Below are 18506 nucleotides of genomic sequence, written 5' to 3' on the forward strand. Positions count from 1 at the left end.
GGCATTTCTCTAGCGCCCCAGAGCTGATCGACGTGCACGCAGGTGGAGGAGACCGTCTCCTGGAGACGTGTTGAAAAAGCACACATTTTTAATTTCTATCATATTTTTCACATATACTGGGTGTATTTAATATCTTAAACACACAAATACTGACAATTTGTATGTATGATTTATGTATGTATGTATTTACTTATTTATTTAATGAGTGTGGCTCATAAACTGTGGTCTGGCTCATGGGGGGGCGGCGCCCTAGCGCCCTCTATTGGCCAGCCGCCCCTGGACTAATCCCTTCTACCACCTCAAATTCAAAACGAAACATATCACTGAATACCAGCGCGCGCGTATTATTCCCAATATATCTTAGTGGTGTAGCACATGATATAATCTCTGTCTGCACCCGATTTTAAGAATCGTTCTTGTGTTTCTTTTTAACTGAAAAGACATCAGTTAGACAATATTCTAATTTTAAATTTGGGGTTTCATAAGCTCCAAGCCATAATAAACATTAGACCTACTTAAGTCTCTGCAGCTAGTGTACTTACATTTTATTTATCTGCAAAATTATGTTGTATACTTACAGTTTTGCACAATATATGTTCTCAAAACTACATACACCCTTAAAAAAAAAAAAAAAAAACATTTAGCATTTGTTCAGCAGGGTCTGTGTAACCTGTTCTGAAATGGTTTTATTATAATATATATCGTTATCGCAAGAGGCTGCAATGCATCACAATATGGATTTTAGGCCATATCCCCCATCCCTAATTGATAGCCTATAGTAGTTGATATTAACATAGGCCTACCTAATGTTGCCTAGTACGGACGGTAACAGTACAGTAGTAACCTTTTACACTCTATGAGTTGAACAGCTTTCTCAAGCAGTTTGTGATTCATTTTGGAAACAGGAGATGAGCCCCTGGTCTAATGCACCACCTGGCTTGAGAAACCCGTTCTCAAAGACACTTTTATAGTCATTATTTGGGTAGCACACATATTCTGAATGCCTTCGGCAGAATTCAAATGAGCCATTTTAATCTAGATTAATCTAGATTAAAAAAATTAATCTATGCCCACCTCTAATATATATATATATATATATAACACATGTCTGTATTAAAGAAAACAGGATTGATAAACATATTTGGAATGGAATTAAATAACAAGTAGCCTATACTTTGGATGTCTTGTTCATTATATTTATGTTCATATAAAAGCAACAGAACTTAAATATTATTTTTTAGACACTAATATCTATTACATTACTAGTGCTTATTCATTAGCTACTATTGCTTATTCTTATATGCAGATACGCGATGACAGAACCTGGAACTGAGAAAGTAATCAAGCTTATTCCTGAGAATCTTCTCAAGAAACGCAAGGAGTACCAGGCTATCAAAGCCACTCAAGCCAAACTTGCGTTACAGCAGAAGAAAAAAGACAAAAAAGGAATTCCCTTGAAGTTAAAGCGATTAGAGGAGTTTTTGATAAACAGCAAGAGGAAGTATCGCGATGACACACGACTCGCCAGACTCAAACAAAGACCTCCGCCGGCCATGCCGCCAGCTAAGAACGGTCTGGTGTTCGCTGCCCGCATCAGAGAGATCAAAGGTGTGAGCCCCAAAGTGATGAAGGTCGTTCAGATGCTGAGGCTGGGAAAGATCTTCAGTGGCACCTTTGTGAAAGTCAACAAAACTTCCCTAAAAATGCTTAAGACTGTGGAACCTTATGTTGCCTGGGGGTATCCCAACTTGAAATCAGTCCGTGAGCTCATATTAAAAAGAGGCCAGACAAAGATTGCTAAGAGAAAGATTCCTCTGACGGACAATGCACTTATAGAGAAGCATCTCGGACAATATGGGATAATATGTTTGGAGGACCTTATACATGAGATCTATTCTGCTGGAAAGAACTTCAGGGTTGCAAACAACTTCCTGTTGCCTTTCCATTTGTCAGTACCAAGACATGCTGCTAGAGACAAAGTTGGACTACTGAAAGATGTTGGAGACCCTGGACCCAGAGCTGAGGATATAAATAAAGTCATCAGGAAATTCAACTGAGCTAATATTAATATTAAGGGGGGGGGGGGGGGGGGGGGGGTTGGGCACTGCCTGCTCCTCCCTGGCCGCCTGCACTGCCTGCTCCGCCCTGGCCGCCTGAAGGGTCGTCTCCGCCCTGGTCGCCTGCACTGCCTGCTCCGCCCTGGTCGCCTGCACTGCCTGCTCCGCCCTGGTCGCCTGCACTGCCTGCTCCGCTCTGTGTCGTCTGTAGTGTTCTTCCAAGTCTAACTCAAACATTATACATTGTAGGTTATATACCTTCCAAGAGGGAGGGACTTACATTGAGGTTGAACAAAGCATGCAAATGAAGTATACAGGTTTAGGTAAAACACCCTAGACTGAATGTCTGGCCAATCCTAATTCAGTCAGCATAACAGTCTATAGGCTCTATGCGCAATTTACTTCCGCATTCTGCGAGACGGGTCTCACAACATCCGGTTCAGGTCCGCTGTACCGCACTACTTTGGATATGGCGCTGTTTTACTCTAGATGCCTTCAGGAATTACCCAAAATGAGTATAACTGATGTCAATCGCCTATGCAGGTTGACATCTAAAACTCCTGCCTCCAAAATGGACAAGGGGTTTAAGCTGTACGCCTCCTCATACATATTTGACTATGAAGGTTTGTATCTGCCTGCGATAGCTCATGTTAGCATTCCCGAGCGGGAAGAATGCAGTATGTCACTATGGTAGCTAAACTAACGATAACATTAACCTACTAATCTGAGCTGATAGAAAAATTTTTTTTTGATAGAACAAAATGTATGTACCTACATAATCACGTTTTCACTTCATTTTTCACCAGTATCAAACAAAGACAGACTGACTGGTGCTGTCAGTATCAGGGCAGCTAGTCACAGATCTATGAAGAAAAACGAGAAGCCACACAGTCTGAGAGTAACGTTAGGGATGGGTTGGGTGTTCTGTTCGGGTTCTCAATCTGTTCCAGTTCAGGGACAGTATTTATCAAGCCTCTCAGGGTAGGAGTAAGTAAGAGTAGATTAATCAGTGATCATGAGCGGGTCCCTTTGACTGTCTAATCACCATGGACAGACTTGCAGGAGCTGCTTTAGTCTTGAGACGCTTGGTAAATACATGCACAGTTGTTCCAAGTTCAATGTTGTTTTTTGTCTACTTGTTAAAATGTGTATAGTGAGGTTACTGGGGTAACTCTGATTGGACATCCTTGATTCTTGAGTGCCATCTTTCCATGTTATTCATAATACGTCCTATACAAATCTCTCTATTACAGCATGAACAAATTCTGTTATTGTGTTTGTTGTATTAATGTCATTGGCAAACTTGCCCCAGCAACCTAACTAGACTGTTACTCAAATCAGTGGCATCTGTTTGAACCACTGCTGAAATATGATACATTAAAGCTCAACCACACTCTCAAATCTGTGTCAATGTTTGTAAAAAAAATTCTCCATATACTTTTGTACAGATAGTGCTTCGGGATTCGGACCCTGTCATCCTCACATCGTATCGGTGCTCATGTGTAGCTGGCACTGCAATGTGTAATCACATAGTTGCTTTGCTGTTTCAAACGGCACACTATTCACAGTTGAATGTGCAGGTTGTGCCACCTGTCCACACCTGCACTGAAACAGAGCAGCGATGGCACAAGCCCAGAACCGCAGTAAGTGTTTAGACACAATTCCTAGGCCTAATACTGTCCCTCTTCTACTATGTTCTCCTTCACATTTTATATATCATTTCTATGTTATGTGTATTTGTAATTACTGGTATTGTAAAGTGACCTTGAGTCCTCAGAAAGGCGCTATAGAAAAAAACATTATTATTGTTATTATTAATAATAATACTCCTGGCATTAGTGATATTTAAGTATACATATGTATTAATTTGTGTGTGTGTGTGGGGGGGGGGGGGGGTCCTTTCAATTTTATTGTCTCCTATTGTTAAGATTGTATGTTGTTTGTCCTTTTTTTTGTCAGGGAGTGAAACCTGGGCCAATAGACAAAACGGTCATCAGCAAACCAAGACTCAACCGGCTCACAGAAGGAGGAGTCAGGTGAAGTACAGTAGTGAGATGCTATTGCAATTACTGCATCATACAGTCTACATATGTATTCACACACACACACTTATGTACACATATACATACATACATTATACACACACAGACTTGTGTACACACACACACTTATGTACACATATACATACATACAGTATACACACACAGACTTATGTGTACACACACACACACACACACAAATAAAAAGAAAGATTCCATAGGTGTCAGTAACCTGCAAATATTACTAACAATAATTACACTACTAAAAACTAAGATTACTAACACTATTACATTCTTTCACAGGAGTACACTCTACAAGGGCTTGGTTGGGGACCCACTAGACATGTCTTTACTACTGATGGAAGACATGTACAAAGACTTTAGCATTAGAGAGAAACCTCTAGCAGCAACTATGGGCATCAGTGACGAGAAGACCCTTGTTGAGACAGCTTTTGGCTTAGCACAAAGGGGCAGTGTGCTCTCGTACCAGCAGCCTGTATTGGCCACAAAGTCAGTCAAGATGCACCAGGATCCTCCACCTTACCCACCGCTGCCTATTGGGGAGTACAGGCTTGCCCCGACAGACTGTGTGCATGTGTGCACTGAGGAGGAGCACTTCCACCTTAAAAGCTTGAATGTTACACTGGACATGGCCTATAAGATTGAGGCAGCGACAAGAGAGCAGGCAGCAGACCAGGAGTGGCATCAGCTCCGCAGGCCTAGGATCACCTCCTCACGTTTTAGAGAGGTGTGTTTTGTGAGGGGAGAGAGCTCTGCAGAGTCTCTTCCTCAAAGGAACAAGGCAGACTGCAGAAATGAGAAGAGGTGCAGACATGGAGTTTGAGGTGGCAAGGGAGTACTGTCAGATAAAAAATGTCAACTACACACCCTGTGGCCTCGTCATCCACCCTGATGCCCCTTGGCTTGGTGCCTCGCCAGATGGCTTGATTTTTGATCCATTCGCACAGCCACCGTTTGGACTGGTTGAGATAAAGTGCCCTAATGTGAAGAACTATGTGGACTGTAAATACCTTAAAATGCAGGATGGCACTTTGGCTCTTCGTAAAAGCCACTCTTACTATTGGCAGGTGCAGGGTCAACTGTTGATCACTGGCCTGCAATGGTGTGATTTTGTGGTTTGTGCTCAGGAAGACATGCTGGTGCAGCGTATCCAGTTTGACCCGGAGGTAAAAGCAGTCATCAGAGAGAGGGTGGACCAGTTTTACTTTACAGTGTACATGCAGAAGTACTTGTCTGTGTCCAAAAGATCTTACTGATCGATGCAGGATAATTCAGGTGGGGGCTTCAGATTTTTCAAGCAAGATGACTTTTTTTTCACAGTTCACATTTGTCATTTAAATCTAGAAATGAAACCATAGCCATTTTTGAGGGGCTCTTACAGGCAATTTAAATGTTTCATGCATCACTGTTGGAAGGATGTTCTTTAGGTCAGCCAAACTCTTTTTCGCCAGAAGCAATAGTTAGTTGCATCAAAGTTACACCATAATTGTTATATAAATAGGTTATATAAATACAGCGTATTTTGCAATAAACACAAAGGAGTGAAGAAAGTTTTTTTCTGATTTATTTGTTACAAAAATAAATCACTTCATATAAAAATGTCTCATGGTAACTGTATAAAAGATGTTTTCAGATTTCATATACAATATTTTACTGTATGCATGGTTTGATTTCATACATTTTACTACAAGAGATAGAGAGGGGGACAATTAATGAACAGTTGGCACTTTAAATCACTCAAAGTCAAACATAAACATGTATCATGGAATACATGTCAAATCTACATCAGAGAATCCAGTTCGTTGAAACTATGTAGGCTAGTGTTATCGTTTATAAAGAGAGACAAATGGAACAGAATTGACCATTCAGTGTATTAGTATGTCCAGACAGACTGGCTCAGTGAGGTTAACACAGTTATTTGGCCCAAGCTTTGACCAGTGGCTTGTTTTGATAGTTTGCTAGGAGGCAGGCTACTGCAAAAAGCTGGTTGATACTGCCACAAATTGACAGAGGGATAAGAGTGTCAAACAGTTTGTTCTCTTTGATGCGCCTAATTGTCCTCTCCACATGTATCCTTAACCGTGCAATGTCCTGAGTGACCAGCACTTCGCCATGAGAGAGTTGTGACTTTTTACTCAGAAAAGGTGGTCTGTAAACTTTGCAAGGCACTAGGTCGTCAATTCTGAATCCCTTATCCACCATTACAGCCATATCTTTATCCAAAAGAGGGATAATGCCAGATTGCCTGAACAATTCTTTGTCACTGATAGAGCCGGAATACAGTGAGGAAATAAAAGTAACAGCACCATGTGGTGACACACCAATCATTCCTTTCAGGGTAGTGTGGGATTTATACTGTGAAAACATCTCACTCTGTAAGAGTAAAGATGAAGGCATCTGACATCTCATCTCTGTACAGTCAATAAGGACTTGGGTGTCAGAGTATTTGCCGAATACACTCGGCATCGTGGCTCTAATTGTCTCAGGAGACATCCATATCCCAACAGCACCCAATAAGGTGTACAAAAAATTTACCCAGGTTTTGATTATCCTGCTGACGGTGGACTGGTGAATACCGAAACGATCACCCAGATCTTTCTCCTTCAGTCCCAGTGAAAGGTAGACCAAGAACAGGAACAGTTCATCAATCATCGGAAGGCATCGGCTCTGGTGGGGAGCAGGTAAAATCGTTTTCGTTAGTAAAAGCGATAATCATTGCAAGGTCATCATAAATGTTTGTAAAGTGTAAAGTCTAACCAATCAATAAATAGTGTTCCAACCAATCACTGACAGGGGGTGGGTGTTGTGAGGTTTTGCGCTCGTGCACAGCTGCACGCAAAAACCTCACAACACCTACCCCTGTCGGTGATTGGTTGGAACACTATTTAATTTTGGTTTTGAGTGATGTTGATACCAACTGTTTTTGTGTGCAGATCTCAGAGCCTAGGCTGCCTACAGAGACGCATTTTTTTTTGACGGCTTGCTTATGAGGCGGGCAGATAGGGGATCATTAGGAAAGATCAGATGAATATGATAATTTATGTTTGGGCCTGAAATCACTGATACAACCTTTAAGTATGAACTATGCCTACCGGTCGACGAGGTGGATCAGTGGCATTGTCAAGAGCTGCTGTTGTGCTGGAAGTGGATGACTGTGTGTGTACCAACACGCACTATTCTCCTTGTTGCAGGTTCAATCTGTCTCCAAAATGCCTGTAGGTGGCGGTAGCTGGCAAATCTAAAAGTGAAAGAAAATTATTATTAGCTTTAAATCAAAGCATTACCCATTATTGATGTTTGCAAAATGCATCATCACAAAGCAGAGATATGTGGTTCTCACAGGACAGAGATGCTACAAACAGGCTATGATGATCTTGTAGATTAAACTAGCCAACAGTATATAAAGAAGTTAAAATAATCTCAACTTTAAACATCTACAGAAGTGTTAAAATGTGTAAAAAAAATGAAACATACACATTAATGCAGCAGTAATATTAATCCATCATTTTACCGCACTATGAGTACTTTTACTTTTCATACTTTTAAGTACATTTTTCTGATAATACTAACATACTTTTACATAATTAAGGTTTTGGATGCAGGTAGTGTAGTATTTTCACAGTGTGGTATTAGTGCTTTTACTGAATTAAAGGATCTGAATATTCTGCCCACTACTGTGATTCATATGAATCGATTTTAACACAATCTAGGTCTGCAAGAAAGTCATAACCACAGAGGTATGCAAGCTAAGTATCATATGACATGATACATACCTGGTATAGAATCTGATGTCATCGTCCGATGCTAAAAACCTCTCCAGGCCAAACGACTGCTTCAGTGTAACCTCAGCCATTCTCTTTTGCATCTCCTCCATCGCCTGCTGCTGGGCCTCTATTTTCTCACATGCTATATCCAAAGCTGACGGTTCTGGTTTTGCATCGTAATCATGGCACTGAAGCAACAGTTGAACATCCATCTCTTCCTCTTCAGTTGATTCATCCTCTAGTCGTTGTGTTCTATCCCAGACACTTGGCCTGGCTGCCGGCAGAGAGTAGTCGTTCCAGGCGAACAACACGGGCACAGCCCCCTCTTTCAAGCGTCGTCGTCCACCTTGAATGACATCCGTGGAGACGAAATGTCTACTACAGACTGTGGTGGTTCTCTTAATTACCAAATTATCACGTCTCACATTACGTATCCATATTTTTCTTATGGTTTCTTCCTTTGGGAAGTGGTGGAAACTCACGGTGGAGTTGAACTTCCCTGACATCGCGCATTGAGGCACGCAGCAGAAATCACTGTTGGGATTATCCCGCTTCTGGTACTTTACTGGCTTTGACATTTTCTTCTTGTCACTAACATTCAGATGTTAAAATCAAATAAAACGCCAACAGTAAAAGGGCTAACTAGGTTATTTAGGTCAAGTCAATAGCTGTTGCCGATTCCCAATCAGTACCAAAACAGCGAAACAGAAGCAAACCGGAAGTTAGGAGACCCGTTTTCCGGTTTGGTCACGTGACGCTCGGCAAATTGCATAGACGAATCATTCGTGTGCTAATCCCATCAGTCTGAGTGATACTGGGACTCAAAGAGCCATTTGTAACCCAGTAGAATATAATTATTCATTTAATGGGTTATCTCAATTTATTAGTTTGTATTTAGTTCTAATCCAGAGCTAAAATGTGAATGAAATATACATCTCAGTAGTGTGTATAAGGTGTTTGTTCCTTTAAAAGCGTTCGTGCATCTTACAAGTTTGATTGATGTGTACATGTGGAAAACGTGGCATTAGCCATCATGTTAGGTGTTTCTTATTGTATTGGTTTATGTGAGTTAAGTCCCGCCCTCGCTGGTGTTTTGTGTAACTTGAGTGGTTGTTCGAGAGGGATGAGAGAGTTGAGAATGGATTGACAAGTGCGGGAGTTGAGATAGAGTTGTGAATGTGAGAGACGTTTTTGCGGTAAGAGAGTATTTTGATTGAGGATTTACAAGTTTAAAAGATCTTTAACTGTAATGTAGATCAGAGGTTAAGCACTGACACAGAGATGAATCGCTTGTGTGTGCTTCTTTGAGATTGCCGCGGGTGTTTTACGGCCATTTCCAGTGTTGTTAATTTGCCGTGCAGCCGCGAATACAGACTGTTTAGGTGAATTATCAATGCGCATATCCGCGCATCTGAATGCGTAAGCTAAAACAACAGTTACCAGACTAAAGACAGTTATCGCGTTTGTTTCCTCTTCAACGACGGAGACCTTGAGGACCAGATAGCGCCCCAGATACCCGAGTTATTTGGGGTTCCGCTGGCGCCGTGGGAGGTGCGTTTCGTTCGGCTGACGAGCGAGAGAGAGGACGAGGAGCTGCGCGAGGCCTGCTTCAGGATTCGCGGAGTGCTGTATTGTCTCACGTGGAATTTGAGGTATCTGTTTGATTTGTTTTGTGCTCAGGAGAGTGAAGGGGCCATTTGTCAGTTTCCCGGCCACCACGAACACGAGCCACGTTTCAGGCCTGCAACGGGGTGGGTTGTGTGAATGACTGGTGTGTGTGGGCCCACAGCATTATCTATTGGTTTATTTAGTGTTATTCAGTGCACTGAAAATAATATGTGAATACTCAGAGTATATGTTTTATAATCTGTGAGTTATTGTATACATTCATTCTATTGAGTTCATTGGTTGAATCTATACTGAGTGTATTTGACCTAGAGATTAATTTCAGTAGGTCTGGCATCGGAGATATTGCCCTTCAGGGGTAAATTTGTGTCAGATTTATATGCAATGTGATTGTGTGAATACTTCACATTCTGAAATTCATTGTTTGAGCCAGTTACCATTTGATAATTCTTTTCTAATTAAATTCTTTATTTGTTTTGTACTCCTAACAGTGTGTTATTCTCTCAGAAGTGTTTATGTTGACTTCATCAGCTAAAGGGCGTAGGGATTTATTCTGAGTAAATTTCCAAAAGAAACGTATTTATTTCAGTGACATCAGAGGGGCCTTGTAATACAACATCTCTTAGGCACTAGTTTATTGAACCTGGTGCTGTCCCTTACTGAACCGTTAGAAAAGGAGGTAGGGGGAGCTACACATTAAAGACAAAAGGTGCGTCTTGGGGCTACTGGCTCGAGCCATTAACGACAATAGGGTGAATTATAATAGAGAAAACAGGTCTAGCAGAAACTGTTGATACCATTATCCTAACCTAACCTTAAAATGCTAACTTCAATGTACTCAACTTTTACTGTTGCAAACTAAATTAAACATTTAATAAATTTGTAATCCAACATTTCCCCCTTTGAGAGTTCTAATAACTCTCACATAATATACAAATTACTTGTGTAAGTTACAGGCACATAGCATATGTTCATTGTAACTTGTGTAAGTTACAGGCATGTATAACTTATTCTGTGTTGTGTCCTTGATTTACATGAGTGTCATAGTTCTTCTCAAAACCATAACTGTTGACACCTGCGACGCAGGGTGTAAAATGTCATATAAACTACATGATTACACAGAAAACCATGTAGAATAAAAGTGGAAGTCTGGAAAGTCCATGGCGCCTGAATAGCTGTGAAGTCTGTTTCCTGTAGAGTCCGTTTCTCACGCAGAGTCGCTTGGATGACTCGTCCCTCATGAGGCTTGTTCATGGAAATCTGAGGTGATGCTTTATACCAGGATGCCGCTTGTGATGACATCATGGCATACACACATACCTGTAACATAATAAAACAAAGAAACGGCAGACCAGGGGCCTGTACCATGAAGGTAGCTGAACAAACTCGGGGTTACAGGATTGGTTTTGAGTTGACAAATCCAAACCGATGCGATCAGGCTTTATTGGTACCATGATGCAGCTCATCAACTTTCTCTGTCAACTCAGGCTTTGATCTTTAAGCTATGATTACTCCACGCGCGCGTGCACATAAAAGAGTGACGTCGACACTGAACAGCCAATCGCGGATAGTAGAGCGAGAGCGTTATATTTTTCCGCGGAGGAGCAAGAGATAATTATTCAGAATTACGATGAATTTAAATATGTATTTCAAGCTCGAAACACTACGGTCTCTGCTGCCAAAGCAAGAGAAGACTGTTGGAGAAAGATTGCAGATTGTTAATGTGTAAGTTAAACAAATACGTTCTGTATTTATGTAAAATTATGTATAATGTATAGCCTATACGTGTAATATAGTAATATACTATAGCCTATTTTTATAATATATAAAAATGTGCATGTACTAAGAAAGATTAATATTCATTGATTTTTAGATGCAACCCCAACTCCAAATGTTCTTGGCAGCAGATAAAGACAAAATATAAAAATATAATTCAAAGTGGTGAGTATTTACCACAATCTTTTATTATTTTTGGGAACATTTTATCACAAACACTTGTTTGCAGCAAACAGAAATAAAGAGTTAAATTCAGAAAACCTGAGTGGCTCTGAGTAGGCAATAAGGGACGGCCGATTATGGATGGGATTACAGGTGCTGTACAATCTGACCCTGGTGCTGGCTCCTCTAAGCAAGTAACACTGGGTGTGCAATACATTACCACTTTTTTAAGTTTTAAATATGGCTGACTGTATGTTCTGCAGTAGAGGGAAATACAGTGTCCCTGTTGAAGCCAACACACAGTTTCCCACACAGAGGTCAGTATGCAGCAGACAGAACACCAAACATAACCTGCTTTACAACAGTTATGCTTTACTTTGGCCTATTTTTATTTATTAGGGTGCAGGAAATGATGAAGATACTCTGTCTGTGTGTTCTCAGACAGTTGCTGATGTGAATGCACAGGGCTTTTTATTATAGCAAACATTTAAATGTGTGGCATAAAAAAGGGACGGGCCCTTACACATCTCTTTTATTGTAGGATTTTTCACAACCTGCCCCAGAAACTGAGGCCTCTACCTCAATGGCCTTCAGAAGAAATGTGTAAGGATTTAAAACCCTTGACATAAATTACAGTCAGTCCTGTGTTTGTAGGAAGTCAAGGAACTTTTTGTGATTTGATTAGCCTCCAGAAAACTTGTAATGATCATGTTTGTGGTGGAATTATGTTTCAGGTGGAAACAGACTCAGTCAGGGCCCTGTACAAAAGGAGACTTGAACTAGACTGTTCACTAAAGGAGACTTGAACTAGACTGCACACTAAAGGAGACTTGAACTAGACTGCACACTAAAGGAGTCTCGAACTAGACTGTTCACTAAAGGAGCTGGAGATCAAACAGCTGGATAAAACTGATCTCAGTATGTGAACTTATTTAACCAAGTAACACTTTAGTATGAATATTTATTAATGCAAATTTGTCTTGCTCTCTTTCTCCCTCTCATCCCACAAAACCAATAAAACAGTTTGAGACCTATATCTGCAGTTTCAATGTGCTTTTATTAAGTGTAATATTGTATGGTGATTGCATCTACATCTGCACCAGCTGGGTGGTCCGCTCTGGTGACTCTGAAGCGCCGAACACAGTTGAAACGTGCCTTTAGGATGCCAAAGGTAATCTCTATCTTCACTCTGGTTTAACTAAGGGCCACACTGAAGCGGTGCTGTGCATGGCCCTGTCTGAGGGTCATGATAGGGGGTTATTGTGTAGGTTTTTCTATCTCAGTTCAAATTAACAGTGTTGTGTACTGTACCAAATTTAACTTGCTTTCCTCAAAGCGCTGACACAACAAAGACTCATGGAAAATCGTGAGTCAAGCACTGGAGCCAGGCCATTTGGCATCCAAACTTGTGATCATACGTTCATGACCACCACAAGTCGTCTGTAGATGAAATGTTTAGTAGATCATTGTTATATCTGTTAATGTTACTATTAATTTAAAGATTCATCTCACAGAAAATAATCATTCACATATCCACATCATGTCTACCTGAACATTAAGGCTGTGATAGGATTTCCTATTAACATAATCTGCCTCATGTTCCCCTAGAGCAGTGGAGATTGGAGCAATAGACTGCATACATGTTGCAATGACTCTAGGGAATCATATCATAAGATTAGCAGAATAATAATAAAAAAGATTTAAAATAATTCTTAACATGTATTGTATAGTACATTTGTGAAATTTGCTTTTTGAAAAAAAGAAAACAAAAGTGTTCATGTGATGTCACCCTATCAATATATCTTAACGGCAATTTTATAAAAGCCCTCTTTTATGGACATGGTCGATAAATGTCCGGGGAACACTATTAATGAAACTATTCATGTACTCCTGCAGAGCGAGGACCACCTTGCGAATGGTTTGACAAACCGTGTTTTCCCCCAGCTTCTGTGCGTCACCCACCGTGCAAGAATGTAGCCTACCACTTGCAAAAAACCGCATGTTCAGGTAAGTGCATGAATTCGACGTGTTAAATTCTTTATGTGCGGCTCAAGAAGTTCGCAAAGATAAGACATTGCTTCCGCGGAAAATCTGTATCTTTCATACAAATAACTATCAGGAAAGGCAAGGGGATTTTGTCAGGCTAAAAACTCTTTCTTTACGAAGTGCTCGTCTAATAATTTGCGCTGAGATGTCACAGGATTTGGAAGAAAAGGTGAAGTCATTGCAACAGACACTGGGAATAAGTTACGTCACCTATATGTTTTTTTGCTCTGAGCTGATTGGTCAAACTTCAGTCTGAGATCTCGAATCCAGAACATAACCTGCCCCGGAGCAGGTTAGCCGTGCAGCGTAAGATACCATGGCAACGAACACCGATTAAAGCCGAGCTACTTTCATAGTACCTAAAACCCAGAGTTGGCGGAAACTAAGCTGAAACATAGCCGGCTAGCCACCTAAGCCGGCTTCATGGTACAGGCCCCAGCAGTATTCATGTCGCACATGTTCTGTGTTGATTTTCTGTAATTGCATGTTGACACAGAAACGAACATGCAATTAGGGTCTGTGAAGTTTCTGCGTTGTGTTTTTTATTTTATTTTATTTTTTATGGTTGGAACTCATTTTCTCGTGAACAAGTTTCTGAACCATGAAGAATTATCTTCAGTCATCTGGTGTGTAATTTTGTTGAAAGATCAAGATTGCTTGTTGGTTAACCTGACATTAACCCGGTGCAGCACTCAGATAATGGTGCAGGCTTGTAGTCTTGATCATGTCGATGGATGACTGAAGGTTTCGTATATCAGTCTCTGCATTGTGTATTTTTCTTCTGTGTTGGTTGGCTCGGCAGTGGGTCTTGTTTTCTTGAGGTTGTGGCTTCATATGCAGGTGAGGAGGTCTTTGCATATGGATTTTTATTTGGAACAGCCATCAAGTGTTTATCTGCACAGAGGAAGAAAGAAAACAGAAAACAGAGCAGTATTTCTTCAAACACTAGAGTTGTATGGTTTTTTAGAGTCTGCTGTTGTTGTTTCATTCTTTCCCTATTTCTTAATTGATTTGACACCTATAAGACCAGTGAGGTAAGGATGGACTAAATCGGGAAAGGCCTATGAGGTAGTGTCTTCACCCTGGGTTCACCCCCGAAGCCTGTTGCGTTCAGTTCTTCCCAGGGCACCTCACTTGTCCGTGTGTCCTATTCTGTCCCTATTCTGTCCACAAGTGAGGTGCCCTGGGAAGAACTGAACGCAACAGGCGTCGGGGGTGAACCCAGGGTGAAGATACTACCTCATAGGCCTTTCCCCATTTAGTCCATCCTTAGCTCACTGGTCCATAGGTGTCAAATCAATTAAGAAATAGGGAAAGAATGAAACAACAACAACAACAGCAGACTCTGAAACCGATACAAGCCGTAGTTAAACAAATACTGCTACAACCCTAGTGTTTGGACAAATACTGCTACAACCCTAGTGTTTGGACAAATACTGCTACAACCCTAGTGTTTGGACAAATACTGCTACAACCCTAGTGTTTGGACAAATACTGCTCTGTCGTCTTTTGTTTTCTTTTTCCCTCTGTGCAGATACCACTTGATGGCTGTCCCGAGATCCATATGCAAAGACCTCCTCACCTGCATATGAAGCCACAACCTCAAGAAAACAACTAGACCCACTGCCGAGCCAACCAACACAGAAGAAAAATACACAATGCAGAGACTCACATAAGAAACCTTCAGTCATCCATTCGACATGATCAAGACTACAAGCCTGCACCATTACATGAGTGCTGCACCGGGTTAATGTCGGGTTAACCAACAAGCAATCTTGATCTTTCAACAAAATTACACACCAGATGACTGAAGATAATTCTTCATGGTTCAGAAACTTGTTCACGAGAAAATGAGTTCCAACCATAAAAAAAACACAACGCAGAGACTTCATGGACCCTAATTGCATGTTTTTTTCTGTCAACATGCAATTACAGATGAACAACACAGATCATGCTATGTGCCTGTAACTATCACACACGTTACAAGATTGATCATGCTATGTGCCTGTAACTATCACACGTTACATGAATGAACTTGCTATGTGCCTGTAACTTACACAAGTTACAAGTATAACTTTTAAGTGTCTAAATTTGTATTTTGTGAGAGTTTTTAAGAACTCTCCAACGGGGGACTGAAGGATTACAAATTTAAGAATCTATTTCAGATATGCTTCCTTACATAACATCACGGTGAAGAATACTGATTTTAGCATTTGAGGTTTTAATTTAGATAGTATATAAACTGAGAAAGTGATTATTGAGTTTACAGCAAGATATTCCTGCCCGACCTGTTTTTCCTTTGTAAGTTAAATGAGTCAGATCACGGAGACGCTAACCTATTGTCTTTAATGGCTCTTGGAGCAAGAGCCACAGTCCAGACGTTGAATCGTATGGCTGATTGGATTAGCACATATGCATTTGAGTGGTTATGCTGATTGGATTGAGACTGGTAACACGCTGGAGTCTGGGGCGGGTTTCCTTAACCTGTTTACTCATTTACATGCTTTGTTTGAATTTGTCTCCACCTTCAAAAGTCCCTCCTCGTAAAATGCCTGTAAGACACCATGTGAATTTATATACTTTAGATTATGTTGGAAGCACCGCAGCCGTGCTCAAATAAAGAAACTCTTCTGTTTGAACGTGATCCCAACGTCTCCTGGTCTGCTTTGAAGAAAGAAAAACTTTACAACAGAGTGCAAAAAAAACCCATTGCATCTTTATTCACAAAATATACATCTCTGACACGTGTTCACGGAGCACCACGATTCATCAGTGGGGAGATACATCATTTGTGAATAAAGACGTAATTGTTTGCACACACAAGGCATCTGTTAAAAATATCTTCATTTGTGTTCTCCACAAAAGTCTTACGGGATAAACATTTTCAATATTTTAAAGATTTATTGTTTTGAAAAAAAATGTATACAGAAAAGATAGATTAATTTGATCAAAAGTCACAGTAAAAACTTTAAAAAAAAAAAATCGAATAAATGCTGCTCTTTTGAAAGTTATAGTCAAAGAATACTGAAAACTGTATCATAGTTTCCACAAAAATATGAAGCCGTACAACTGATAATAATTAAATGTTTCTTGAGAATCAAATCATCATATTATAATGATTTCTGAAGGATCATGTGACACTGAAGACTGTAATGATGCTGAAAATTCAGCTTTGCATCACAGGAATAAATTGCACACTTTACTATATATTTACAAGTATATTTATGAAAAGTTATTTTTATTGTAGTAATATTTTACAATATAACTGTTTTTAGGGTATGCTTGATCAAATGCAGGCTTAAGATGTGATCAGGAAAGTGTTTTTTATGTGAAAGATGTATATGATGTGTCAATAAATGGTTTGCTACTCTTTTGTGAATTGTCATATTATGAATATTAAATATAATGAATTCACGGTTGAAATTAGTCTTTTCAACTCACTTTACAACTTTACAAATTTAGACGCGATTGGGACGTCCTTTTATTGGCATCTTTTCAACGACCTGAAAAAGATGGCTTTAGTTTTCACCTTTCACTTTTCAACCAAATTTTAACGTTGTATAGACGTCTGGCAATGTCGTCTTTTCGACGAGTTTTTGCTGGGTGGTAATGGACTCTCATGGACTGTTGTTTTGTTGCCTTCCTCCAGATTGCACCATCAAAAAGGAGAGAACAGAGCCTGTTTCTCAATCTGTTAAGACTGAACATGCAGTTTAAACGGACGTTTCCTTTAAATAATTCAGTGTTCAATACTGACCTCTGAATAGTTGAAATAACATGGGAAAGCATACAGCTGTATTTCAGTTTCTGTGTAAACAATCTGTTTCTAATTGTAAAATTTGTTGTGCATTATTTTTATTAAACAATGCAAAGTTTCAATAAAAATAAAAAGGAAACAACATTATCATGTTCTCTGAAATACTCTCTCAAAATGTCTAATAGTTTAAACAAACACCATGCGCAAAGACAACATCAGAGTCACTAAATATTCAACATAAAATCAAAATCGACAATTCATGTTTTTTATGGAGCAAAAAATTCTTTTGATTTGTTCAGTTATATGCCAGACAGTCAGAAATGAGCCGTATTCCCACTGTCATGCCAAGGCATATTTTTACATAAAAAAAAGAAGTTATATTTAAACATTAATATCAAAATTATTTATGCAATTATAATTGCTGTGTAAATATATTCATTCCACCAAAGCTGCCCAGCAGTACCTGTTAAACCATTTTGTTGATACTGGTTTCATTTAATTGGTAATGGCCATACAGTGTCTTTTTTATTCTGATTGAATTTATTGATTACATTTAAGAATCTGACATAAGAGTACACATATTATGACAATACATTTAAAAAAACTGTTCATATCTGGCTTTGTTGCTCTGTGTTATTTCCGATTTTCAATTGAGAGAGCACATCCTATTTATTGTATTATAATGACTATTTAATATTACTAGTAGCATTGAGTATAAGATAGCCATGTTGCATGCTAATTGTTCGAGGAATCTCAAAGCATATTTTAATTTTTGTGTATTTTGTGCTACTCCGTAATAATGCTCTAGTTGAGGTAATTTGTAGTCAGTGCTCGAAGTGGGAAAAAAGTCCACCCCCTGCCAAATTATTTCCCCCCTCGTTGAAGTCAGTACCTGATTGCCTAATCCTAACACCACCCCTAATCCTAATCCCTCCCCCACAACTAATCCTTAACCTACCAATGCTAGGGGGGTAATAATTTGGCGGGGGTCAAAATTCGGCACAACACCGGTACTTCCGAGGGATGTTCACATGAGATCAACCAATAGCAAACCACAACCATCCAACCATCAATTCCTCAAGTCCCGCCCTCATGTCTTCTTGTTCCAGAAGCTGTTTCGGATAAACAGTATGTCACTATATAGGGAAGAAAACAATACTGCAACTTCTATTTTAAGCCAACTTTAATACCACTAAAATCTGATGCTTGTGCTGATGTTATGCCATAGAAGATCTAACCTAGTTGTATTTTGGTATTG

General features: G+C 39.9%; 1 protein-coding gene and 1 pseudogene across 3 annotated transcripts in view; one reads left to right on the top strand and one right to left on the bottom strand.

Moving 5' to 3' along the window:
* The window catches only part of LOC311306726 (large ribosomal subunit protein uL30-like), a gene marked incomplete at its 3' end in the record, with an annotated part of 23304 nt that extends 17592 nt beyond the window's left edge, over positions 1–5712 (top strand). Inside the window, exons 2-5 of one of the 2 annotated variants that reach the window (XM_084435274.1) lie at positions 1307–2680; positions 3506–3700; positions 4017–4093; positions 4400–5712. In XM_084435274.1, the coding sequence (XP_084291400.1) occupies positions 2675–2680; positions 3506–3700; positions 4017–4093; positions 4400–4940 (819 nt within the window). In that variant the 5' untranslated portion in view covers positions 1307–2674. Of the gene's footprint in view, positions 1–1306; positions 2681–3505; positions 3701–4016; positions 4094–4399 lie in introns of those variants that run through there. The other variant, XM_084435275.1, reaches the window with a different exon arrangement.
* A 6821-nt stretch (positions 5713–12533) lies between these two features.
* On the bottom strand, positions 12534–13083 carry LOC311276160 (annotated as a pseudogene). The gene is made up of 2 exons: positions 12994–13083; positions 12534–12678 (listed from the first exon to the last, which is right to left on the bottom strand). The product of its transcript is annotated as an uncharacterized misc_RNA (transcript).
* Between the last annotated feature and the right edge of the window lie 5423 nt (positions 13084–18506).

This window comes from Rutilus rutilus (genome assembly GCF_951802725.1).
Source record: "Rutilus rutilus genome assembly, chromosome: 17".
NCBI lineage: Eukaryota > Metazoa > Chordata > Actinopteri > Cypriniformes > Leuciscidae > Rutilus > Rutilus rutilus.